The sequence below is a fragment of the Panthera leo genome, chromosome C2, assembly GCF_018350215.1.
Source record: "Panthera leo isolate Ple1 chromosome C2, P.leo_Ple1_pat1.1, whole genome shotgun sequence".
In the NCBI taxonomy this organism is placed as follows: Eukaryota; Metazoa; Chordata; class Mammalia; order Carnivora; family Felidae; genus Panthera; species Panthera leo.
The window spans coordinates 121,162,537-121,189,506 of NC_056687.1; the positions used below are offsets into that span (position 1 = coordinate 121,162,537).

A 26,970-nucleotide genomic window follows, 5' to 3' on the forward strand; every position below is an offset into this window, starting at 1 on the left:
ATATATTTATATTTACTGTTTTTGTGTTTCCAGCTTTTCATACTCTCACTAATAGTCTTTCCTTTGTACTCAAAGAACCCCTTTAATATTTCTTGTAGGGCTGGTTTAGTGGTCATGAATTCCTTTAGTTTTTGTTTGTCTGAGTGACTCTTTATCTTTGCTTCTATTCTGAATGATAGCCTTGCTGGCAGAGTATTCTTGGCTGCAGATTTTTCCTTTTCAGCACCTTGTCTGTGTCATGCCACTCCCTTCTGGTGTGCAAAGTTTCCGCCTACGAATCCCCTACTTGCATTATGGGGTTTTCTTTGTATGCAACTGTGTTCTTTTCACTTGCTGCTTTAAAAATTTTGTCTTTATCACTACTTTTTGCCGTTTTAATTACTATGTGTCTTGGTGTCGACCTCCTAGGGTTGATTTTGTTGGGGGATCTCTGTGTCTCCTGGGTCTAGGTATCTGTTTCCTTCCCTGGATTAGAGAAGTTTTCAGCTATTATTTCTTCAAATAAATTTTCTTCTCTCTTTTGTCTCTTCTTGTTCTGGGATCCCTCTAATGTGAATGTGATCGCACTTGATGGCATCACTGAGTTCCAAGACTATTCTCAATTTGCATATTCTTTTTTCTGTCACTCAGCTTGATTGCTTTCCATTACTCTGTCTTCTAGGTCATTAATTCGTTCTTCTGCTCCTGTAGCCTGCTATTAATTCCATCAAGTATTTTTAATTTGATTTATTGTGTTCTTCATCATTCATTGGTTCTTTTTTATCTCTTTGTTAAGGGTCTCACTGATGTCTTCCTCTCTTCTCAAGTCAGTGAGTATCTATATAATCATTGCTTTCAGTTCTCTGTCAGGCATATTACTTGTATCTGTTTTGCTTAGGTCTCTTGCTATGGTTTTTGTCCTGTTCTTTCAGTTGAGATATATTCCTCTGTCACCTCATTTTGTCTAACTCTGTGTGTCTGTTTCTATGTGTTAGGAAAGTGAGCTGCATCTCTTGATCTTGAAGATAATATCCATGTAAAGAAGAGATTCTGTAATGCCCTGCTGTGCAGTGTCCCATTCCTCAGGACCTGGTGCTTCAGGGAGTGTCTCCTGTGTATATTGCCTGTGCCTTGCTCTTGTGTCTTGTGTGCGTTTTTCTTCAGTCCTGTCATCTGCAGCCCTCCTTTTACCTGTTGTGGGCAGTGTTTGGTCCCAGCCAAAACTTCTGCTTGTGAAATGAGACCTGCTGCTGCTGTCACCAGTACTTAGGCCTTGCAGAACGCTCATGTTGGATACATGGTGTTGGCAAGGTTTGCACTGGTCTTCTGAGAGGAGGGGACCTGCAGGGCCGGGACTCAGGCAGTGTGACTGGGAAGGGCAGATTGCCCAAGCATGGAGGAGCGAGGCTTGTTGTGAGCAAGTTAGTTGGTGAGTGTTGGTGCTGAGCTGGTTCTTACAGGTAGCCATGTGCTTTGTGCTGGGAGGCAGGGGAGGGAAATGGCACCTGCCAGCACCTTTGTTCCTGGAGAGGTCTCTCTCCCTGCATCACTGCGTCTCTAGGACCTGCTCTGAGATGAGTAAATAACTACCTCCTGTCTGCCCCAGGAGTTTTTCAAACTGTAGCTTCTATGCTGTATCTCTGGAGTCTGTTTGTCACTGGTCTTTTTTTTTTTTTGAGAGAGGGAGCAAGCAGGGGAGGGGCAGGGAGAGGGAGAGATTGAATCCTAGGCAGGCTCAGCACTGTCTGTGCAGAGCCCAGTGCGGGGCTGGAACTCACAAACCATGAGATCATGGCCTAAGCCCAAGTCGGATGCTTAGCTAACTGAGCCACCCAGGTACCCCTGTCATTGTCTCTTTTAGCATGGGACATCAACTTCCTTAGTTCTTAGGGCTCTCCCAGAGCTGAGCCTGCTGAGTTTTCAAATTCCAGCCTTTAAGTCCCACTGGCTTTAAGAACGCATGAAATTCAGCCCCTCTCACTTTTTTTTTTTTTAAGATTTTTTTTCTTCTTCTTTTTTTAATGTTTATTTATTTTTGAGAGAGAGAGAGAGTGAATGCACATGCATGGGTAGGGTAGGGGGCAGAGAGAGAGGCAGACAGAGAATCCAAAGTGGGCTCTGTGCTGACAGTAGAGAGACCGACGTAGGGCTCGAACTCATAAACCATGAAAAAATATTTAACTTCATTAAAAAAATTTGTTTAAGTTTATTTACTTATTTTGAGAGAGGGAATGAGAATGAGCGGGGGAGGGGCAGAGAGAGAGGGAGACAGAGGATCCGAAGTGGGCTCTCTGCTGTCAGTGCAGTGAGGAGCTCGAACTCACAAACCTTGAGATCATGACTTGAGCCGAAGTGAACCACCCAGGTGCCCCAGCCCCTCTCACCTTCAAAGCCAAATGCTATGAGGATTCATCTTTTATGTGCAGTCTCCCTGGTGTGCTAGTCTGTTTTTCCCCCTTCCTTGTACCACAGCTCCCTCCCTACTGCAGATAGCCATGGTCTGTTCTTCCAAATTGAGTCTTTGTCCTTCCTACCTTCTTTGATGTGGCTTCTTCTCTATCTTTGGTTGCAGAGTTTGTTGTGCCAGTTTTCGGGTCATTTTCTGGGTTATTTTGGCTGATGTGAGCATTATCTAGTTGTATCTGTGGGATGAGGTGAGCTTTCTGGTCCTCCTACTCTACTATCTTCCCAGCCTCTGGTGCTAGTCTTTTTTTGACTGGCTTATTTTACTTAGCCTAATATCCTCAAGATTCATCCATGTTGTAGCACATGTCATAATTTCTTTCCTTTTAAAGTCTGGATACTATTAGTTTTTCTGTATATATCACATTTTCCTTATCCATTCATCCATTGATGGACACAGATTGCTTCCATGTTTTAGCTGTTGTGGATAATGCTGTTCTGAACATGGGTGTACAAATATGTCTTCAAGACCCTCCTGTCAGTTCTTTTGGTGTATACCCACAAGTGGAATTGCTGGATCATGTGTCAATTCTATTTTTTTTTTTTTATTTTTTTTTAACGTTTATTTATTTTTGAGACAGAGAGAGACAGAACATGATTGGTGGGGGGGGGGGGGCAGAGAGAGAGGGAGACACAGAATTGGAAGCAGGCCCCAGGCTCTGAGCCATCAGCCCAGAGCCCGACGCGGGGCTCGAACTCACGGACCGTGAGATCGTGACCTGAGCTGAAGTCGGACATTCAACCGACTGAGCCACCCAGGCGCCCCTCTATTTTTAATTTTTAACTTTTTGAGGAGCTTCCATACTGTTTTTTACAGTGGCTGCTCCATTTTTTTAAATGTTTATTACTTATTTTTGAGAGAGAGAATGCAAGTGAGGGAGGTGCAGAGAGAGAGGGGGACAGAGGATCTGAAGTGGGTTCCGTGCTGACAGCAGAGAGCCCAGCATGGGGCTCAAACTTAGGAGTCATGAGATCGTGACCTGAGCCGAAGTTGGGTGCTCAACCGACTGAGCTACCCCAGTGTCCCTGTGGCTGCATCATTTTATATTCTTACCAATAGTGCACCAGTCTCCACTTTGTCCACATCCTCATTTCCTTTTTTTAAACTTAACTTTTTACTATCAGTTTTAAATGGTATTCTTTGACTCTCACCCATTAAATATGTAACAATCAATGATGTTACTTTACTTTCCTCCTTTTCTTTGCTCTCTCCTAACAGTTTTTAGTTGCATTTTTTATACTTTGTCAAAGCCTGTACTGTTTACATATTGTCCTTCCCTCCATGATCCCAGTCATGTTTTAGTTTTACGTCTACAATTGAGTATATAAAATGCTCACTGGAAGTCCTCTTGAAAAATTTTTCCAGACATAATTTGGTTAGATAAAACTAATCCTTTAATAGATTGCTCAGAAAGGGCACACGTGCATAGTATTTGTTAGGTTACATCATATTCAAACTGGGTTTTTCCCCAGTTTTAGTGATATAATTGACATGTAACATTGTCTGAGCATAAGGTGTACAACATATGATTTAATATGTATATATATTGCAAAGTAATGACCACAGTAACTTTAGTTAACGTTTATCATCTCATGTAGTTAATACAAATTCTTTTCTTGCCATTAGTGTTTTTAAGATTTATTCTCTTAGCAGCTTTCAAATATACAATATAGTATTGTTAACTGTAGTCACCATGCTGTACATTATATCCTCAATATATAACTGGAAGTTTGTACATTTTGACTGCCTTCACCTAATTCACCACCAACTTCCACCCCCTGCCTCTGGCAACCACCAATCTATTCTGTCTTTATGAATTCAGTTTTTTTAGATTCCACATAAAAGTGAGATTATACAGTATTTGTTATTCTCTGATTTATTTCAGTTAGCATAACACCCTCAAGGTCATTCATGTTGTTACAAATGGCAGGATTTCCTTCTCTTTTAAGGATGAATAACATTTGGGGCGCCTGGGTGGTTCAGTCGGTTGAGTGTCCGACTTCAGCTAGGGTCATGGTCTCGTGGTCTGTGAGTTTGAGCCCTGAGTTGGGCTCTGTGCTGACAGCTCAGAGCCTGGAGCCTGCTTTGGATTCTTTGTCTCTTTCTTTCTCTGCCCTTCTCCTGTTCACACTCTGTCTGTTTTTCTCTCTCTCAAAAATAAATAAACATTAAAATAATTTTTGAAAAAAAATTTTTTTTTTTTTTTAACGTTTATTTATTTTTGAGACAGAGAGAGACAGAGCATGAACAGGGGAGGGGCAGAGAGAGAGGGAGACACAGAATCCGAAACAGGCTCCAGGCTCTGAGCTGTCAGCACAGAGCCCGACGCGGGGCTCGAACTCACGGACTGTGAGATCATGACCTGAGCTGAAGTCGGACGCTCAACCGACCAAGCCACCCAGGTGCCCCTAAAATAATTTTTTAAAAAAAGGATGAATAACATTCCACTCTCTCTATATACACATCTCATTTTCTTTATCCATTTATCTGTTGATGAATAGTTCGGTTGTTTCCATGTGTTGGTTTTCGTAAATGCTGGATGAACATGGGGGTGAAGATATCTCTTTGAGATAGTGGGTTTAGTGATTTCATTTCCTTTGGATATATGCCCAGAAGTGAGATTGCTGGATCATATGGCAATTTTAATTTTTTAAAATTTAATTTAATTTAATTTTTTGAGGAAACTCTATGCTGTTTTCCATAGTGACTACACCAATTTACATCCCCACCAACAGTGCACGAGGCTTCCCTTTTCTCCACATCCTCACTAACACTTATCTCTTCTGTTTGATGGCAGTCATTCTGACAGGTGTGAGATGGTATCTCATTGTGGTTTCGATGTGCATTTCTCTGATGATTAGTGATAAGCACCTTTTCATGTACCCTTTTGCCATTTGTATGTCTTCTTAGGAAAAATGTCTGTTTAGTTCCTCTGCCCATTTTAAAATCAGATTGTTTTTTGCTTTTGAACTCTATGCTTTTTAAAATATATTTTGGATATTAACCCCTTATGACATATATAATTTTCAAATATTTTCTCCCATTTAGTAGGTTGCCTTTTCATTTTGTTGATGGTGCCCTTTGCTGTGCAGAAGCTTTTTAGTTTGATGTAGTCCCACCTGTTCATGTTTGCTTTTGGTGCCTTTGCTTTTGGTGTCAAACCCCCCCAAAAAAAATCATTGCCAAGACCAATGTCAAGGAGCATACCCCCAAAACTGCTTTTTGATGTCCTTGAAACTTGAAGTACAGCTTAGCAGGGTATAATATCCTTGGTTTCCATTTTCTTAAGTTTCTTGAAAAGACCTACTGTTGTCTTGCTTTATATGTTATTTTTGAGAAATCTCATGCTAGTCTAATTCCCTTGCCTTTATCTTTGTGAATTGTTTTATCATTTTGCCTGGATGCCATAAAATTTTGTTTTGCTTTTTTTTTTCTTTAAACAGTTTACAAGGATATGTGTCCAAGTTGATCGTTCTGGGTCAGTTTTCTCAACTATCTGATAGGCCTTTTCCATATGTAGATTCAGGCCTTTTATTTCTGGAAAGTTTTCTTGTGTTATAGTTTCAATGTTTGTGCTGTCCCATTAATTTCATTTTCTTCAATAGGGACACCAATAATACTAATGTTCTTTTCCTGTTACCCATTTCAGACAGTTTCTCTCTGACGCTTTTCCTTCTTTCTTTATGTCATTTTCATTCTCTTTATCATTTTCTTCCTTTTCTTCAACAACATTTATTGAGTTTTCATTAAAATCTGTTCTCTCTCATGCGTGCCTTATAATTTATTTTTCATTTCTTTTTAAAAATTTAATGTGTTTATTTTTATTTTTGAGAGAGAGAGCATGAGCAGGGAGGGGCAGAGAGAAGGGGACAGAGGATCTGAAGCAGGCTCCGCGCTGACAGGAGTGAGCCTGATGTGGGCCCCGAACTCATAAACCTTGAGATGATGACCTCAGCCGAAGGTGGATGCTCAACCAACTGAGCCGCCTGGGCATCGCAGGAATTTAATTTTTCATTTCTTACATGATTTTGTCTTTTCTTCTATTGATGGAGTTCAACTCTAATTTCTTTCTGTTTTTGTCTGTTTTGATTCTTTGTTTTTGTATTTCTGACTCAAGGTTTTTTTCAGATCTTCAAATTCTTGTTTGGAGATATTTAATTCAGTTTGAAGTGAGTGCTGGTTTTCCCAACTCCATGATTGGTTCTGGGAGAGAAAACTATCAACAGAAAACCTTTTGTTTGTATTTTTCTGATTGTTGCAATACTTTAGTAGGCATATACTTACTTTTGTGTCTCTTCCTTCTGTGAACAAAGTGTGTCTAGTTTTAAGGTTCTTCTGCTACTCTTCCCTATTCTGTTCAGTTTGGTTTTTTTTTTTTTTTTTTTTTTTTTTTTTATGAATTTGTGGCTTTGGTGGTGCAGGAAAAGGGTAGAAGAAGGGTTGGTGTGTCGTGTTCCCATTTTGTTTCCGTAGTATGTGTAATTAATTTCTCCCTCTTATTGCCTTTTTTCCATTAAATGCCTTATCTGCAAGAGTTACCATCTCCTCTCTCTATCTGTATACGCAATTTCCCGCCAGAAGCACTGTTTCTGGGGGGCTACCACTGCTGGTTCAGTGGTTTCTAGATACTTTCACATCACTAGAGCTATGAACTATTAAGTCCTAACCTTGTGTTCAGTATTTTCACCTTAATTATTTTACTCTTTGGGGTAATTCTGTATGTGTTTCCTCTGAATTTTTTGTACCCCTGTGCTCTTTTTCATTGAATCTTCATAGCCTCCTTTCACTTTCTGTATCCACAGACTAGAAGGTAGAGAATTTGTTTGTTTTCCTTTACTTATACCTAACTTGAAGGTTGCTGTAATCTCTGCCTCTTTTTAATGATAATGTTGAAGGCGTGAGTCCTGTGTGGTTTTATTTATTCTCCTTGTTTATTTTCTATCTGTTTGGGGAAGCTGAGAGAGATTAGTAATCAGGCTACCTCCATTGTTCTATAAGCTCAAAAGATCCAGTAATCCCTAGTTTCATATAATTTTATACCTGAAAAACCCAAGAGTCAAGTGAAAAACTACTACAGATAGTAAAAAATTCAGTTTTGTAGTGAGCTATAAAATTAGCAACTAGAAATCTGTAACTTTATTACATACAAACAGCTTGGAGGCTATGATGGAGAATTCCATGTGTAAAAGGACAACAGCCAGCTAAAACAACAACAACAAAACCTGGGGATAAGCTATAAAAAGAAATGTATAAAACCTAGTGTGTTGGTTTCCTAGGGCTGCCATAACAAAGTGCCACACACTAGGTGGATTAAAACAATAGAAATTTATTCTCTCACTGTTTTATAGGCTAGAAGTCAAAATCAAACTGTTGGCAGGACCATCCTTGCTCTGGTGCCTTTAGGAGAGGATCCTTCCTTGTCTCTTCCAGTTTTTGGTAGCTCCAGGCATTTCTTCATTAGTGGCAGTATAACTCCCGTCTCTGCCTCCATCTCTACATGGCTGACTTCTCTTTGTGTCTTTGTCTTTATCTCTTCTGTTCTTTCTTACTTTTTTTACTTTTTTTAAGGTTTATTTATTTTTTGAGAGAGGAGAGACCGAGTGTGAGCAGGAGAGGGGCAGAGAGAGGGAGTCGCGGAATCTGAAGCAGGCTCCAGGCTCCAAACTGTCAGCATAGAGCCTTAAGTGGAGCTTGAGCTCATGAACCGTGAGATCATGACCTGAGCTGAAGTCACACGCTTAACCGACTGAGCCACCCAGGTGCCCCTCTCTTCTCCTGTTCTAAAGAACACTAGTCATATTGGATTAGGAGTCACCCTAATTCCAGTGTGCCCTCACCCTATCTTGATTCCATCTACAAAAACCCTAATTTCCAAATAAGGTCACAATCATAGGTATCAGGGATTAGGAATTAGGAATTGGACATATCTTTTTGCAGGACACAGTTCCACCCATAACACCTACGTGAGGAAAAATTGTAAATATCCCTGAAGGGCATAAAGCAGATTTAAATAAATGGAAATATATACTCTGTTCTTAGGTAAGAGGACTCAACATTTTTAAGATGTGAAACTTCTAAATTAAGTTAATTTAGGCAGGATTGACATCCAGTAAAAACACTGACAAGTTTTTGGTTTTTGTTTTTTTCTTGGAATTGGAGATGCATATTGCAAAGGCTAAATCAAGAAGTAGACAAGTAGGGGTGCCTGGGTGGCTCAGTTGGTTAAGTGATCGACTCGATTTTGGCTCAGGTTGGGATCTCACAGTTATGAGATCTGAGACCCATGTTGGGCTCCATGCTGAGCAGGGAGCCTGCTTGAGATTTTCTTACCCTCTCCCTCTACCCTCCCCCTTTCAAAATAAACATAAAAAAAAAAAAGTAGACTAGTAATGATCATCAAATAAACTGAAAAAGAACAAAAAAATTGCAAGTAAATGTCATCTAAAAAATCTTTTAATAAACACTAATAAACATTCTGTACTGGTGAAGCTATGGCGAAACAAGTACTTTTATATACTGCTGGTTGGGGTGCAAATTTTCACACCTGTCGGGGACAATTTAGCAACATTTCTATAAGTGTATATATATCATTAGATCAAAGAATTCCACATACAAAATTATGTGTGTATAAGGTTATTCATTGAGCCATTGCTTATAATAGAAAAGATTGGAGACCCAAATTCCAACAAGAGGGAACTGGTTAAATGTTATATTACAAGCAGTTGTAAAAGGGAATAAGGATATTCTCTTTGTACTGATTTGGCAAGATCTCAATGCTGTATTGTTAAGTGTAAAAAAACCAAGATACAGAACTAAATGTTTAGCTTTTTTAAAAAATAGGAAAACTAGACCATTTTTATTTTACCTGTATATACTTAAAAAAACCTGGGGCAGATACATCAGAAACTTAAGTATTGAGACTTGTCCATACAGAGGTATAAATGAGATAGGTAGGAAATAGGCAAATGGAGGAATAACATTGGGAGAATGATGTTTCACTCTGTACCTTTCTGTACTTTCTACCTTTCCTGTCCTCTTTTTTTTTTTTTAATATATGAAATTTATTGTCAAATTGGTTTCCATACAACACCCAGTGCTCATCCCAAAAGGTACCCTCCTCAATACCCATCACCCACCCTCCCCTCCCTCCCACCCCCCATCAACCCCCAATTTGTTCTCAGTTTTTAACAGTCTCTTATGCTTTGGGTCTCTCCCACTCTAACCTCTTTTTTTTTTTTTTTCCTTCCCCTCCCCCATGGGTTTCTGTTAAGTTTCTCAGGATCCACATAAGAGTGAAACCATATGGTATCTGTCTTTCTCTGTATGGCTTATTTCACTTAGCATCACACTCTCCAGTTCCATCCACGTTGCTACAAAAGGCCATATTTCATTCTTTCTCATTGCCATGTAGTATTCCATTGTGTATATAAACCACAATTTCTTTATCCGTTCATCAGTTGATGGACATTTAGGCTCTTTCCATAATTTGGCTATTGTTGAGAGTGCTGCTATAAACATTGCGGTACAAGTGCCCCTATACATCAGTACTCCTGTATCCCTTAGGTAAATTCCTAGCAGTGCTATTGCTGGGTCATAGGGTAGGTCTATTTTTAATTTTCTGAGGAACCTCCACACTGCTTTCCAGAGCGGCTGCACCAATTTGCATTCCCACCAACAGTGCAAGAGGGTTCCCGTTTCTCCACATCCTCTCCAGCATCTATAGTCTCCTGATTTGTTCATTTTGGCCACTCTGACTGGCGTGAGGTGATATCTGAGTGTGGTTTTGATTTGTATTTCCCTGATAAGGAGCGACGTTGAACATCTTTTCATGTGCCTGTTGGCCATCCGGATGTCTTCTTTAGAGAAGTGTCTATTCATGTTTTCTGCCCATTTCTTCACTGGGTTATTTGTTTTTCGGGTGTGGAGTTTGGTGAGCTCTTTATAGATTTTGGATACTAGCCCTTTGTCTGATATGTCATTTGCAAATATCTTTTCCCATTCCGTTGGTTGCCTTTTAGTTTTGTTGGTTGTTTCCTTTGCAGTGCAGAAGCTTTTTATCTTCATAAGGTCCAAGTAGTTCATTTTTGCCGTTAATTCCCTTGCCTTTGGGGATGTGTCAAGTAAGAAATTGCTACGGCTGAGGTCAGAGAGGTCTTTTCCTGCTTTCTCCTCTAAGGTTTTGATGGTTTCCTGTCTCACAGACTTTTGGTGGAGTCTATCGGATTTTCCATGTATAATATCATGTCATCTGCAAAAAGCGAAAGCTTGACTTCATCTTTGCCAATTTTGATGCCTTTGATTTCCTTTTGTTGTCTGATTGCTGATGCTAGAACTTCCAGCACTATGTTAAACAACAGCGGTGAGAGTGGGCATCCCTGTCGTGTTCCTGATCTCAGGGAAAAAGCTCTCAGTTTTTCCCCATTGAGGATGATGTTAGCTGTGGGCTTTTCATAAATGGCTTTTATGATCTTTAAGTATGTTCCTTCTATCCGACTTTCTCAAGGGTTTTTATTAAGAAAGGGTGCTGGATTTTGTCAAAGGCCTTTTCTGCATCGATTGACAGGATCATATGGTTCTTCTCTTTTTGTTAATGTGATGTATCACGTTGATTGATTTGCGAATGTTGAACCAGCCCTGCATCCCAGGAATGAATCCCACTCGATCATGGTGAATAATTCTTTTTATATGCCGTTGAATTCGATTTGCTAGTATCTTATTGAGAATTTTTGCATCCATATTCATCAGGGATATTGGCCTGTAGTTCTCTTTTTTTACTGGGTCTCTGTCTGGTTTAGGAATCAAAGTAATACTGGCTTCATAGAATGAGTCTGGAAGTTTTCCTTCCCTTTCTATTTCTTGGAATAGCTTGAGAAGGATAGGTATTATCTCTGCTTTAAACGTCTGGTAGAACTCCCCTGGGAAGCCATCTGGTCCTGGACTCTTATTTGTTGGGAGATTTTTGATAACCGATTCAATTTCTTCACTGGTTATGGGTCTGTTCAAGCTTTCTATTTCCTCCTGAATGAGTTTTGGAAGAGTGTGGGTGTTTAGGAATTTGTCCATTTCTTCCAGGTTGTCCAATTTGTTGGCATATAATTTTTCATAGTATTCCCTAATAATTGTTTGTATCTCTGAGGGATTGGTTGTAATAATTCCATTTTCATTCATGATTTTATCTATTTGGGTCATCTCCCTTTTCTTTTTGAGAAGCCTGGCTAGAGGTTTGTCAATTTTGTTTATTTTTTCAAAAAACCAACTCTTGGTTTCGTTGATCTGCTCTACCGTTTTTTTAGATTCTATATTGTTTATTTCTGCTCTGATCTTTATTATTTCTCTTTTTCTGCTGGGTTTAGGCTGCCTTTGCTGTTGTGCTTGTATTTCCTTTAGGTGTGCTGTTAGATTTTGTATTTGGGATTTTTCTTGTTTCTTGAGATAGGCCTGGATTGCAATGTATTTTCCTCTCAGGACTGCCTTCGCTGCGTCCCAAAGCGTTTGGATTGTTGTATTTTCATTTTCGTTTGTTTCCATATATTTTTTAATTTCTTCTCTAATTGCCTGGTTGACCCACTCATTCGTTAGTAGGGTGTTCTTTAACCTCCATGCTTTTGGAGGTTTTCCAGACTTTTTCCTGTGGTTGATTTCAAGCTTCATAGCATTGTGGTCTGAAAGTATGCATGGTATAATTTCAATTCTTGTAAACTTATGAAGGGCTGTCTTTTGACCCAGTATATGATCTATCTTGGAGAATGTTCCATGTGCACTCGAGAAGAAAGTATATTCTGTTGCTTTGGGATGCAGAGTTCTAAATATATCTGTCAAGTCCATCTGATCCAATGTATCATTCAGGGCCCTTGTTTCTTTATTGACCGTGTGTCTAGATGATCTATCCATTTCTGTAAGTGGAGTGTTAAAGTCCCCTGCAATTACCACATTCTTATCAATAAGGTTGCTTATGTTTATGAGTAATTGTTTTATATATTTGGGGGCTCCTGTATTCGGCGCATACATTTATAATTGTTAGCTCTTCCTGATGGATAGACCCTGTAATTATTATATAATGCCCTTCTTCATCTCTTGTTACAGCCTTTAATTTAAAGTCTAGTTAGGGGCGCCTGGGTGGCTCAGTCGGTTGAGCGTCCAACTTCGGTTCAGGTCATGATCTCGCAGTTTGTGAGTTCGAGCCCCGTGTCAGGCTCTGTGCTGACAGCTTGGAGCCTGGAGCCTGCTTCGATTCTGTGTCCCTCTCTCTCTCTGCCCCTCCCCAACTCATGCTCTGTCTCTCTCTGTCTCTCAAAAAGAAATAAACATTTAAAAAAATTAAAAATAAATAAATTAAAAAAAAATAAAGTCTAGTTTGTCTGATATAAGTATGGCTACTCCAGCTTTCTTTTGGCTTCCAGTAGCATGATAAATAGTTCTCTATCCCCTCACTCTCAATCTAAAGGTGTCCTCAGATCTAAAATGAGTCTCTTGTAGACAGCAAACAGATGGGTCTTGTTTTTTTATCCATTCTGATACCCTATGTCTTTTGGTTGGCGCATTTAATCCATTTACATTCAGTGTTATTATAGAAAGATATGGGTTTAGAGTCATTGTGAGTCTGTATGTTTTATGCTTGTAGTGATGTTTCTGGTACTTTGTCTCACAGGATCCCCCTTAGGATCTCTTGTAGGGCTGGTTTAGTGGTGACAAATCCCTTCAGTTTTTGTTTGTTTGGGAAGACCTTTATCTCTCCTTCTATTCTAAATGACAGACTTGCTGGATAAAGGATTCTCGGCTGCATATTTTTTCTGTTTAGCACACTGAAGATATCGTGCCAATCCTTTCTGGCCTGCCAAGTTTCAAAAGAGAGATCAGTCACGAGTCTTATAGGTCTCCCTTTATATGTGAGGGCACGTTTATCCCTTGCTGCTTTCAGAATTTTCTCTTTATCCTTGTATTTTGCCAGTTTCACTATGATATGTCGTGCAGAAGATCGATTCAAGTTATGTCTGAAGGGAGTTCTCTGTGCCTCTTGGATTTCAATGCCTTTTTCCTTCCCCAGTTCAGGGAAGTTCTCAGCTATAATTTCTTCAAGTACCCCTTCAGCACTTTTCCCTCTCTCTTCCTCCTCTGGGATACCAATTATGTGTATATTATTTCTTTTTAGTGTATCACTTAGTTCTCTAATTTTCCCCTCATACTCCTGGATTTTTTTATCTCTCTTTCTCTCAGCTTCCTCTTTTTCCATAACTTTATCTTCTAGTTCACCTATTCTCTCCTCTGCCTCTTCAATCCGAGCTGTTGTCGTTTCCATTTTGTTTTGCATTTCGTTTAAAGCGCTTTTCAGCTCCTCGTGACTGTTCCTTAGTCCCTTGATCTCTGTGGCAAGAGATTCTCTGCTGTCCTCTATACTGTTTTCAAGCCCAGCGATTAATTTTATGACTATTATTCTAAATTCACTTTCTGTTATATTATTTAAATCCTTTTTGATCAGTTCATTAGCAGTTGTTATTTCCTGGAGATTCTTCTGAGGGGAATTCTTCCGTTTGGTCATTTTGGATAGTCCCTGGAGTGGTGAGGACCTGCAGGGCACTTCCCCTGTGCTGTGGTGTATAACTGGAGTTAGTGGGCGGGGACGCAGTCCGACCCGATGTCTGCCCCCAGCCCACCGCTGGGGACACAGTCAGACTGGTGTGTGCCTTCTCTTCCCCTCTCCTAGGGACGGGATTCACTGTGGGGTGGCGTGGCCTGTCTGGGCTACTTGCACACTGCCAGGCTTGTGGTGCTGGGGATCTGGCGTATTAGCTGGGGTGGGTAGGCAAGGTGCACGGGGGCAGGAGGGGTAGGCTTAGCTCGCTTCTCCTTAGGTGATCCACTTCAGGAGGGGCCCTGTGGCAGCGGGAGGGAGTCAGATCCGCTGCCGGAGGTTTGGTTCCGCAGAAGCACAGAGTTGGGTGTTTGCGCCGAGCGAGCAAGTTCCCTGGCGGGAACTGGTTCCCTTTGGGGTTTTGGCTGGGGGATGGGCGGGGGAGATGGCGCTGGCGAGCGCCTTTGTTTCCCACCAAACTGAGCTCTGCCGTCCGGGGGCTCAGCAGCTCTCCCTCCCTTTGTCCTCCAGCCTTCCCGCTTTCTGAGCAGAGCTGTTAACTTATGACCTCCCAGAGGCTAAGTCGCGCTCGCTGTTGGAACACAGTCCCTCCGGCCCCTCCGCTTTTGCCAGCCAGACTCGGGGGCTCTGCTTGGCTGGCGAGCCGCCCCTCCGCCCCGGCTCCCTGCCGCCAGTCCGTGGAGCGCGCACCGCCTCGCCGCCCTTCCTACCCTCTTCCGTGGGCCTCTCGTCTGCGCTTGGCTCCGGAGACTCCGTTCTGCTAATCCTCTGGCGGTTTTCTGGGTTATTTAGGCAGGTGTAGGTGGAATCTAAGTGATCAGCAGGACGCGCGATGAGCCCAGCGTCCTCCTACGCCGCCATCTTCCCTCTCTCCCCTGCCCTCTTTTTTTTTTTTAATCAATGTTAATTTTGGTTTATTATTAAATATTTAGTAAATACTAAATAAATCAAATTAAAAATTATGCAATAATTATCTTTAAGGATGGGAGCTCATGCACGTGAGACAAATGTTCTTATGACCTGCCATTTTTCCAGAAGTCGCTTTTAGATCATTTTAAACTGTGTAGTATTTAGTTTATATTCTTCAACATTTGTAAATAACACAAACCTTCAATCTCCTAAAAATCTTAAATGTAAAATGAAAACTGCTTGGAACTCATCTTTTCATGATATCATCGAACATATGTATAGTAACATCTCATTTCTGTAAACTTTATTGTAAATTTTGGTTCTCTGTGACCTTGGGGAAGTTATTTAAGCTTTCTGACTCAGTACCCCTCTCCCCCCCACCACCCCCTAAAATGGAATAACTATTCTGCACAGTTATTTTGAGGACTTATATAGTAAATAGCTCTTATGATGATGCTGATTTTAAAATTGTTTCATTTTCATTTGAATATAGATTAGGTACCTATATAAGTATGGTGGTATTCCAAATGACAATTGGAAATTGTACTATTTTCCTCACAGATTAGTCCTTTTTGATTGCCTGCAATTTTGTCTTTGTGCACTTTTGGGTAAATTGAACGTTTGATGCTTGCATAGTTCTTTGTACAGTACTTTGTCTAAATTTATTACTACCCAAATGATATTTTAAAAACTCACCTGTCCTGTTGTGATGGATCAAGTTGGGATAAGTCTTAACATGTGTATTACTAATCTAAAGCTGTGTTGATCTGGAAATGTGACTTTGCTGAAGAGCGTATGTGCAGCCAGTGATTGAATCCGTGTTGTCATTGTACATAAGTGAATAATGGTTTAAAATTTGGCTTGCACTGCTTGCAAAAAAAAAAAAAAAAAAAAAAAAAAAAATTTGGCTTGCACTAAAGAACCTTTCTGTTAGGTCTTGGCATGATTTTGAAATGTGATTTTGTTTTAAATTTGGGTGATATCTTCTAACATTGCTTCTTTGGTCAGGGTAGACTTGTTTTCAGTGAGTGAGAACTGGTAATAAATGTTATAATCTATGGAAATGTTTGAAACAAAAATATCACTTAGGTTTCAATATAGAAGCACATATAAGGAACATGTCATAAGTCCCAATTTTGTCAGGGAATAAGGAAGGAATTCTACTTCAGTGAATTTACTTGGTGAAATGTAATTCTCTGTCTAATCTTTCTTTAGTATTAAGCTATCAGTTGTGAATTACTTTGCTAATGTACTCATCCCTAACACTAGCTAACCATTTGTTCCCCTACTACATCTTTTCTACTGGATATAATTGGCTTGACGTCTGAAAATCAAGATAAGCAAATTTAGTAAGAATTTTATGTTAATTAAAATTAATAACATGAAGGAAAGCCTGAGGACTTGAGTTACTGACTAATGCATGGGTTTTGTGAAAGCTAACTTGAAGGCTGGAGACCCTTTTTTTTTTTTTCTCTCATTTCTGGGATTTGCTTTGAGTTTTGTTTCTTTGAGTTAAGTTTGTTAGATAAATGGATTATGGATGGTAATTATAAACTTATCTGATGTACACAAGAAGTGAGCGAGCATTTCAGTTACTAAAGAATTCCAGAATATAGCTGATATTGCTAGTTTTTAAATAATTAAGATGCAAGTAATTTCTACATAATCTTTGGTGAACATAATTTAGTATCTCTCTGGTTCAGATGTTTGGCTGACTGCTTAAAATCTTTTTGAGGCTTCCCACTAATCAGATGAGGTTTCACTGTGCACCTTTTTGTTCTTTCTGGCTTTTGTGTCATCTCTTAGCAGCCCTCCCATTTGCCCTATGTTTTCAGGTACCTAGATCTTCCTTCAGTTTCTGCAACTTCCCATAGGCTTTTCTTCCCATGAGCATTCATTTCCCTGTGCTGCTGGTTGTTCCCTCGGGCTGTGTTGTACCCTCTGTCTTTGCCTCTGGTTTACAAAGTTTGCTTGTTTGTTGAGTTTGGCTCAGACTTCACTTCCTGAAAGAAATCTCTAAAACCACTGGAGGCCCAGTCCTTTAGTGTACATATTTCCTTTGCATCTTTTTTGCCTACTGTAGTAGCACCTACAGTAATTGTCATAAAGTAGTTAATTATAAAATGCATGTTTAATGCCTAAATGTAGGTTCCACAAAGGCAGGGACTGTTATTGTTTCTCGTAGTATCTTTAATGCTCAGCCTAGTGTTTGACATGCAGCAGACATTCAGTAAGTATTTATTGAATAAGTAAATGAATGAGTAGCGCTGAGACAACATTATTCATCATTTCACTACATGTCTGTAGAAGACTGTTAAAAGTTGTTATTGATTGCTTATAGTATTAATCAGGTTTTATTGTTGCTCAGGATCCTGAATAAAAGCTTATGTAACACTGGAAAATTTTTTTCAACTTAAAAAATAAGCAATGAACATAAAACCAATTTTCTTTTCCTTTTTTTTAATTAAAGATTTTTTTTTAATGTTTATTTATTCATGAGAGAGAGACAGACTGCAAGCAGGGGAGGGGCAGAGAGAGAGGGAGACACAGAATCTGAAGCAGGCTCCAGGCTCTGAGTTGTCAGCATAGAGCATGCATGATACAGGGCTTGAACCCATGAACCGGGAGATCATGACCTGAACCAAAGTGAGACCCTCAGCCGACTGAGCCACCCAGGTGCCCCTCTTTTCCTTTGTAAAATGTTGACGGTTCTTTGGAAGAGTAGCTTTTGGTAAAAGTGTTTTTCAGATTTTCTCTTGTGTACTGTTGTTTTCACCTTAAAAATTAGTGAAATTAAATGTGCCCTTTTATAAATATTTTTCTTATAACTTAAATTAATGAAACACAAATACACTGCTGGATCCAAAAAAACCTTTCTGTTCATGGTAGAAAATTGTCACTCAAAATTATCCTATATAGCTTAATGACATTTCAGAGGTGTAAATGTGGTATATGGTTAAAAATCTTTTCATTTTCTGCTTTCAAGTCATTGTTAAATGAGATTATCATTCTATTTATTTATTTATTTATTTAAGTAGTCTCCACACCCAACACGACCGACCCCAAGATCAGGAGTTGCATGCTCTTCTGACTGAGGCAGCCAGGTGCTCCAAGATTATCATGCTATTAAAGGATGAAAAAAATAAAATATTGAGTATGTAATTCATCAAATAAATATTTTCTTTAAAACAAACAAAAAACAAATATCACTTGAGTTCCAACCATGTACCAGACACTGGGTATATATAATAGTGAACAGATAGGGTCACTGTCCTCATGAAACTTACACTTTAGTTGTCAGAGATAGGCCACATTCTGATAATCGCACAAATAAATAGATAATGAGAAGCTGGTGTGTCTGTGAAAGAAGAAAGTACGAGAGGGTAAATAGAGGGAGACCCTGACCTAGTCTGGTAGCAGGAGAGGGACAGTTTTCCCTGTGGAAGTGACATTGAGAAGAAATCTAAAGGATAGGAATTAACTTTGGTGAATATTTCAGGCTGAGGAAACAGCGTGTGTGGAGGCCCTGAGGCAGGAGGAGCATGTTTTTGAGGAACTGACAGAAGACCAGTAGAATTAGATCACAGAGAGGAAGTGACTCAACACAGAGATGGAGAGGTAGTCGGAGACCAGATCAAACATTAAGGATTGAGTCATTAAAATGTGATTACTGACACCAGTTTGTAGCCTTAAGAAGTCTAAATGTCCATCGCTAGGGGACTATATCATAAATTATGGTACAATGATGTAAAGGAATACTATGTAGCTATAAAAAAAATGAAGTTTACTTATGTACTCAAAAATAAAGAAAATTTCAATTTAATATTGAAATTAAAAAAGAGAAAGAACTAAAAAAGGTTAAAACCTGACCCAAAGATATGTGACCTGTGCCATATGAAACTTTCAAGGATGTTGTTGGTGTAGTAAATTATCCTTTTGTATACATGTATTGTAATAGTAATTGCATATTTTGTTATATTTTGAGAATCTGTTATATCTCAAGTCAGATATATTATGGAAATTAGCATAATAATTAAGAACATGTCTACTGGTCTGAGATCCCAGGTTGATATACCGGCATTGCCATTTACACAGTTGGTTAACCAGGCAAGTTACTTCAACTCTCTAAAGCTCAGTTTTGTCATCTTAAACATGTAATAATATTTATCTGATAGAGTTGTGGTATGAATGGTATGAAATCATGCCTGTGAAGCATTTAGGAGAGTGTTTGGAAATGCTCATCACCTAAGAAAGAGTTACACACTACCACTTTGTATGAAAATATCTTCTCATTAATACCACTTACGGGAGTCAGAGTACAGAAAGAGAACACCGAAGGATGTTATACCCAAAGCTTATTGTAGTTGCCTCTGAGAGGTGGGATCATGGCTGATTATTTGTTTCTTTAGATATTTGATTATTGTTTTGTATGTTCTCCAGACTTTGAAACATGGGCATGTTTTTAAAATTAGTAATGTCTTCATTTAAATATGCTGCCTTTGCTGAAATGTAATTGTTTCATAGCCTCTTTTTCAGCAGTGTTAGAAAGTCTACATACCCAGATTTAGGTGATGTTAATCCTACAGACTTATCCATAATTATTCCTTCTCCTTATTTTGATTAGTGCTGTACAATTTTAAAAGGCTTTGTGGCCAGAGCTGCTAATTGTGATTGGGAAGGAAAAGGATTTGCATTTTGAGACCATCTGTGGGAGTTGCATTGTTTGAAACTGACAAGAGATCATGGCAGATGGTGAGGTCACAAAGATTGACTTTTTGAGCTTGACATAATGTGTTCATGAAGCTGGAAGAAGAAATCCAACTTATTTTTTAACCAACTGAAGAGTTTAGTGACAGGAAAAAGTATACAGTTGTTGAGCTAGGATAAAACATAATGCATTAGTGCACATGACTGGTTTATCTTTGAAAATCACCAGTGCCACCAAAGATGGCAGGTTCTTGAAATATTCAGTGCCATGTGTATTTACTTTCTAGATACTTGGTTTTAATCATATGTTGCAAATAAATTTTAGATTGAAGACAATGTTTAAAAGCAAAAGCTTTAAAAATACTTAGAAATGTGCATTTTTATTTATTATTTATTTACTTTTTTAAAAAAGTTTATTTTGAGAGAGACAGAGACAGTGCGAGTGGGGGAGGGGCAGAGAGAGAGAGGGAGACAGAATCCCTAGCAGGCTCTGCACTGTCAGCGTGGAGCCTGATGCAGAGCTCGAACCCACAAAACTGTGAGATCATAACCTGAGCCTAAACCAAGAGTCAGCGCTTAACCTACTAAGCCACCCAGGTGCCCTAGAAATGTGGTTGGTTGGTTTGTTTGTTTATTTATTTATCTAGTATTAAAAATTTTTTTTATTAGAAATGTGTGTTTTTAAATCAAAGGCTGTACGCTCTCAAAGGCAGTATAGCATACTTCTTCATTTTTAATTGAATGAGGCAGATCTCTATCATAATCCCATTTCTTTTTATAACATTTTTCTTAATGTAATTTTACATAATTTAAATTACATTTGAAGGTTTATGCTTGCTCTTTCATCTACTACGATGTCTTCAGTGCCTAGATTAGTGCCTTGCACATAGTGTTCAGTGCTTACTGAATGAATAAATAAATCAGTGAATGAAGTTATTGCCTACTTTTGTTAATTTTAGGACAGTTTTTCTCAACCACAATTAGACACATTGTTTCCTTTTTAAACTAGATTTATGGTGTGGTATTTTTTACTTCTACTACATGTGAATTATGTATTATTTACTTTGGAAGAAGAAACCTTAATTTGTCATGAGAAAACAGCAAACTACTTTTTTCTCTAACGTTGAGGGCTTACACTGTGCTAGGCCATGTGTTATCTTGACTTGTTGAATTAAGTGCTATTTATTACTATTTTGAAGATGAAGAAATTGAGGCACAGAGATGTTAATGTAAATTTACTCAAGAAATCCATGTGCTTTGGCTCTGTTTCAAACATTTATCATTTAGGTAACATTTAGAGGTTTTAATTTGTACTTAGTTCTGGTGAGAGGATACAAAGGGAATACTAAACAAAATTAAGTTAAAGTTAATTAATGTGGTTAAGAAGTATTTTATTGGTAGCCACTTGTTATTGTGTGCTGAAATAATAACGCTCTGTTAGATTTTTTCTTTTAGTTGGGTGAATATCACAGTGTTGCTCAATAGCCCAGCCATTAGGAAATATAGTACCATACTGAATACTGAATATTGTAATGAAGCTAGAAGCAATCCTGACCATTACAACCATATTCTGGAATGAAGAAATGGGAGAAGGGAAAAAGGACATTTACTAGTTGAATCTGGTAGCTCAACCCAATGATGTCTGCTTATATTTCACTGACCAGGATTATGTCATATAGTCAGCACATCTGAAAGGGAGAGTGAGAATGTAGTGCTTTTCTTTAGTTGGGCATATTGCCACCTTCAACTTCTCCTAAGGAAGAAGAGGGAAAGATACTGGATAGGCAACAATATCTGCCTTAGATCTAGCAGGTTTCTAAAATTTAACAGGAACTTTGAATGGAAAACCCTTCCTTATTTTTTGTTGTACATTTAGGGGCACCTGGGTGGCTCAGTCGGTTAAGCCTCTGACTTCGGCTCAGGTCATGATCTTGCGGTTCGTGGGTTCGAGCCTTGCCTTGTGTGGGGCTCTGTGCTTACAGCTTGGAGTCCGGAGCCTGCTTTGGGTTCTGGGTCTCCCTGTCTGTCTCTACCCCTCCCCCGCTTACACTCTGTCTCTCTCTTTTTCAAAAATAAATAAACATTAAAAAAATACATTTCAGGGGCACCTGGGTGGCTCAGTCGGTTAAAACGTCCAACTTCAGCTCAGGTCATGATCTTGCGGTCCGTGAGTTCGAGCCCCGCATTGGGCTCTGTGCTGACAGCTCAGAGCCTGGAGCCTGTTTCAGATTCTGTGTCTCCCTCTCTCTCTGACCCTCCCTCATTCATGCTCTGTCTCTCTCTATCTCAAAAATAAATAAACGTTAAAAAAAAAAAGAATAAAAAAATACATTTCAATAGGTCAGAAGGTAATCTTAGAAATATTTAGAATTGACTTTTCGTGGGATGCCTGGGTGGCTCAGTTGGTTAAGCGTCCAACCTCAGCTCAGGTCATGGTCTCGTGGTTCATGAGTTCAAGCCCCATGTCGGGCTCTGTGCTGACACCTTAGAGCCTGGAGCCTGTTTCAGATTCTGTGTCTCCCAGAACTTATTTCTGCACCTCCCCTGCTCGCACTCTGTCTCTGTCTCTCTCAAAAATAACTAAACATTAAAAAAATTTTTTAAGGGGTGCCTGGGTGGCGCAGTCGGTTGAGCGTCCGACTTCAGCCAGGCCACGATCTCGCGGTCCGTGAGTTCGAGCCCCGCGTCGGGCTCTGGGCTGATGGCTCAGAGCCTGGAGCCTGTTTCCGATTCTGTGTCTCCCTCTCTCTGCCCCTCCCCCGTTCATGCTCTGTCTGTCTCTCTCTGTCCCAAAAATAAATAAAAAACGTTGAAAAAAAAAATTAAAAAAAAAAAAATTTTTTTTAAATAAAATAAATAAAATTGACTCTTTGTGATTAGGAATGTTCAGTGTTTATGAATAAAATTTGGTGTATTAACTTGGTGGATCTGATGATTTTCATTTGGACAGATTGTACCTAATTTACTGCTTAACATAACCCTGAAAAACTCAGTATACCTGTTTTTCAAATGAGGACACTGAAGCTCAAAGTGGTTAAGTCACTTTGTTCAAGGTCACACAGCTAAGTGTCAGAGCTGAGATTGAGCCTAAATTAAAAAAAATCCATGCTCAGGGTGTCTGGGTGGCTCAGTTGGTTGAGTGTCCAACTCATGTTTCCCACTCAGGTCATGATCTCACCAGTTTGTGGGATGGAGCCCCATGTCGGGCTCTGTGCTGAGCGTGAAGCCTACTTAGGATTCTCTCTCTCCCTCTGTCTCTCTCCTCTGCTCTTGTGTGCGTGGACTCTCTCTAAAATAAATAACATTTTTAAAAAGTTAAAAAATAAGAAAAGTAAGAATACTTTTTTTTTTTTTTTGCCCACAAAGTTTTACTTATAGATTCCAATTCTAGTGTATGAGATGGACATTTTGGAGTTCCTGTTTCTTCAAGCTCCTATTGCTTATGGTCTTTTCCAAATTAAATTTTATTTTTTCCTTCCCCTTAAATTTCTTTATTAAAGCTTTAATTTTGAAATGATGGTAAAATAAGAGGAAAGTTGCAAAAGTAGGGCAAATAACTTCTAAATACCCTTTTCTCAGATTAACCAGTTGCCAACATTTGCCACATTTGTTTTATCATTCCCACTTTATCTCTATATACAGATTATATATATTTTTTCATCATTTGAAAGCTAGTTGCTGCTATCATACCTCTCCACTTCTAAATATTTTGGTGTATGTTTTCTAAAAACAAGCACATCCACCTAAAAAAACCCCATGGTCCTCTGATCAAAAGCAGGAAATGGAACACTGAAACAATACTATTATCCAGTCTGTGGACTCTATTTCAATTTTTCCAGTAGCCCTAATAATGGTGTTCATAGTAAGTATTTTTTTCTGGTCCAGAGTCCACTTCAAGATCATACTTGGAATTTAATTTTTACGTGATTTTTGTCTTTTTAAATCGGGACTGTTAGTCAAGTTTTTTTATTTTTTCTTTCATGACAGTAACATTTTTGAAAAGTTCACCTGTTATTTTATAGAATGACCCTCCATTTAAATTTCTCTGATATTTCCTCATGATTAGATTTAGGTTATGCATTTGGATGGAAATACCTCAGAAGTGATATTATATCCATCTCAGTGCACTTGTGGAGACACGTGATGTTGGTTTGTGCCACTGTTGGTGGTTATTTGATAGGTTTGATTACTTTGGCTATGTGGTGTGTGTCAGGTTTCTTCACTGTGAAATTTGAATTAGTAGGTATTTTGTGGGGTGATATTTCAAGACTGTGTAAATATCCTTTTTCTCACCCACTTTCACCCACTAGTTGTAGTATCCAATAATGATCCTTGTCTAATCAGTTATTATGATGTTTACAAATTGGTGGTTTTCTTACGTCGTTATTCCTTTCTATTTACTGGTTGGTATTGAATTGCAAAGAAGAGCTTTCCCTTCTTCCTCATTATTTCGTTTAATCTGCTTTTTATCAGTATGCAGTCCTGGATCGTTACTTTATTCAAAGAGTTTATAGTCATAATCTGTTACTGTCACTGTATACTTTGGCGCTCAGTTGTTCCAGATTGTCCAGTTGTAGGCCCTTTAGGCTGGCTCCTGTATACTTTTGATATATCTCCATCATTTCTTGAGCTCTTCCTTATTGTACAATAAAATGTTCTAGTCATATCTTGTACATCTCCTGCCCCAGCTCTGGAATTGGCTATTTCTCCAATAAGCCTTGGTGTTTCTTTCATTGCATTATCTAAAGTAACATAGTATGATATTTCAAAGCCCAGGTTTTATCACTTGTTAGCTGAGTTGATTGGTCAAATTTTTTAACTTCTGTAAGCCCAAATTTCTATCTGGAAAATGAGGGTTAAAATGGTATATGTCTCATAGTGTTGTGAAGATTAAATGATCCCCTTAAAGAACAATGCATGTCACTTGGTAAATATGACATGAACATTGCCTATTATTATTGTTATTATATTACTGTTCCCTCTCTTTTCCCCTTTTGACAGGATGTTCTTTTAAGGAGTTATTGAAGACGAAGTTTTTTTGTTTTTGTTTTTTGTTTGTTTTTTAATGGCTTTACAGAATTTTAAATCGAATACAGTTTGACATGACGGCAAAAAATGTAAGTATTTGTAAATTTTTAAACGTGATATTCTTAATGTGAGTTGTACTTTTCCCTATGCACATTTTCTTCACTATTCTAATTAAGCAAGTTCATTTTACTGGCATTAATTTATAATTGTTTTTGTTTATGCATAGAGCAAGATAGTAAACTTTAGTGCTGTTGAATATAGCATTCTACTGGACACGGTAGCATTCTTATAAATTGCTGCCAAGTTGTGTCGTCTCAACAGCTGCAAAATTTCCATCTGTAGAAAGTTTCCCACCCCTCTCCTTTTTTGGTACTGTAATAAATTTGTTTTCGTGCTTGCTGGAGATTTTTACTTAGAAGATCACTGTTTTCTTTGGCCCAGTTTTTTTCTTGTGGACATAAGGGAATATGTATACTGGATATTGTTCAAAAGAAGCTTGCTATCTTCCATGAGATGATTCCTGAGGGGACATTAGATTTTGGATTTTTTGGAGAACTTATTCAGTTTGTTTCCTCTGCTTGAGGCTATCATTTCTGAATCTACTTCCTTTCAAGTTATTTTCTTATTGTCAGGCTGTATCAATGGATTTGTTTCCAGTTATGTGAGGATTATGCTAGAAAATAAATACTACAACATTTAGGGAAATAACTTACAATTGCTTTACTGTTCCCAGATTGTCATGTTGGAATCTTTGATTGCATGTAACAGAAGCCAGCTTAGGCTACCTTAAAAAGGGAATTTATTATAAAGATACTGGAATGTCTCAAACAATTTATGAGTAGGAATTTAGTGGGCCCTCAGAAAGATCTGAGTACAGGAACTTGAAATCTACCAGGAACTGAAGCAGTGTTTAGTTTCCATTTATTAACTCTGCTTGTCTGTGTGCATCTGCTTCATACTCTCTCTCTCTCTCTCTCTCTCTCTCTCTCTCTGCAAATCATGCTCCTTAGTTTTCCAGGCAGCATCTCAATATATGTGTTACAGAGCCAGCCTGTTCAGAGAAAGAGAGGTGTGAAGGAAAGGAAGGAGGCAGCTTGGCAGATCCTGTCTGCCCACGTGAGCTCCAATTCCAAACTCCTTGGGGTGGACCTCTGACACTGCTCAAGTGTGATGTCTACTAATGGTTTAGTTAATTGCGACCAGGAAGAGCCAGCATTCTATTGTGTGGAAAGGTCTTTTGTAAGCCAGGCAGTTCCAAATACTGCCTGTTATACATCTAAAGAATAACATTAAAAAAAAAAAAAACAACAACCTTAATTATTTATCTCTATTTTCCTATTATTAACTTTGCTTTTGACATGCTGTAAGTAGCTGTAAGCAGATATAGATTTTGTTTCATTATAATTTAATTAATTTCATTAGGATAAATTATCAGGAGTAGTAGGCTTTAATCTAAGACTTACATATTTGTTAAAGTGCTGTTGGGGGGAAAGAAGAAACAAAGTTTTAGTCTGTGTATAGGGAATTTTCTTATAGGATATTATCCTGATTTTTTTTTTCTCCTTTAGGAAAAAGGGGAGGTAAAAGTTATCCTGAACCACAAGATGGTTAACATTCAAATAGCAAGCATATTTTGGCTTAAAATGTGCCTTGAATCAAATATCATCTTCTTAGTCATATGTACAATTCACTATATTAAAAGTTGTTTCCCTAAAGTAGCATAAAACATTTGAACCAGTGATGATTATACTCCCATTATTTTGTTTGTATATTTGGAAGAAATCAAACAGTGAGCAATATATTTCTCTTTCTGCTATGTCATCGTAGGGGGAGAGGGATAAGTGATGAGCTGATGGTCTTTTGATACCTTTGAGTTAGGGACATGGAGAAGTCAAACCTCAGATTAGGCTAATGTATGTGGAAAAGAATTGGAATAGACTGTCTGAAAATAACCAATCAAGTTTACTACCTATTCTGCAATAGATACGAACATTTTTGTGGCTTTTAATATGTTTTGTCAAGATACTTAGTGAAAGGATTATACTAGTTCACAGTGCCACAAACAATTCATTCTCCTTCTTCCCCCACCCACCAAATATATGTACCTGATCCTGTTCTAGGCTCCTGCCTTCTTTGGGCTTATAGTCTAGTGAGAGAAGACAGTGAATACATATATACTGTCAGGTAATGATAAATGTCACGAAGAAAAATAAAATAGGGTAAGAAGAAAGAGGGTGATGGTAGCAAGGGAGAGCTCTTTCAACTCAGGTGTTCAGAGAGTTCTCTTTAAGGG

General features: G+C 38.7%; 1 protein-coding gene across 6 annotated transcripts in view; it reads left to right on the plus strand.

The window, feature by feature from the left end:
• TFDP2 (transcription factor Dp-2) overlaps positions 1-26,970 on the plus strand; it is a 188,709-nt gene that overhangs the window by 32,030 nt on the left and 129,709 nt on the right. For all 6 annotated transcript variants that reach the window (XM_042954720.1, XM_042954715.1, XM_042954716.1 and 3 more), the window contains exon 2: positions 24,651-24,766. In XM_042954720.1, the coding sequence (XP_042810654.1) occupies positions 24,752-24,766 (15 nt within the window). In that variant the 5' untranslated portion in view covers positions 24,651-24,751. The remainder of the gene's footprint in view (positions 1-24,650; positions 24,767-26,970) is intronic.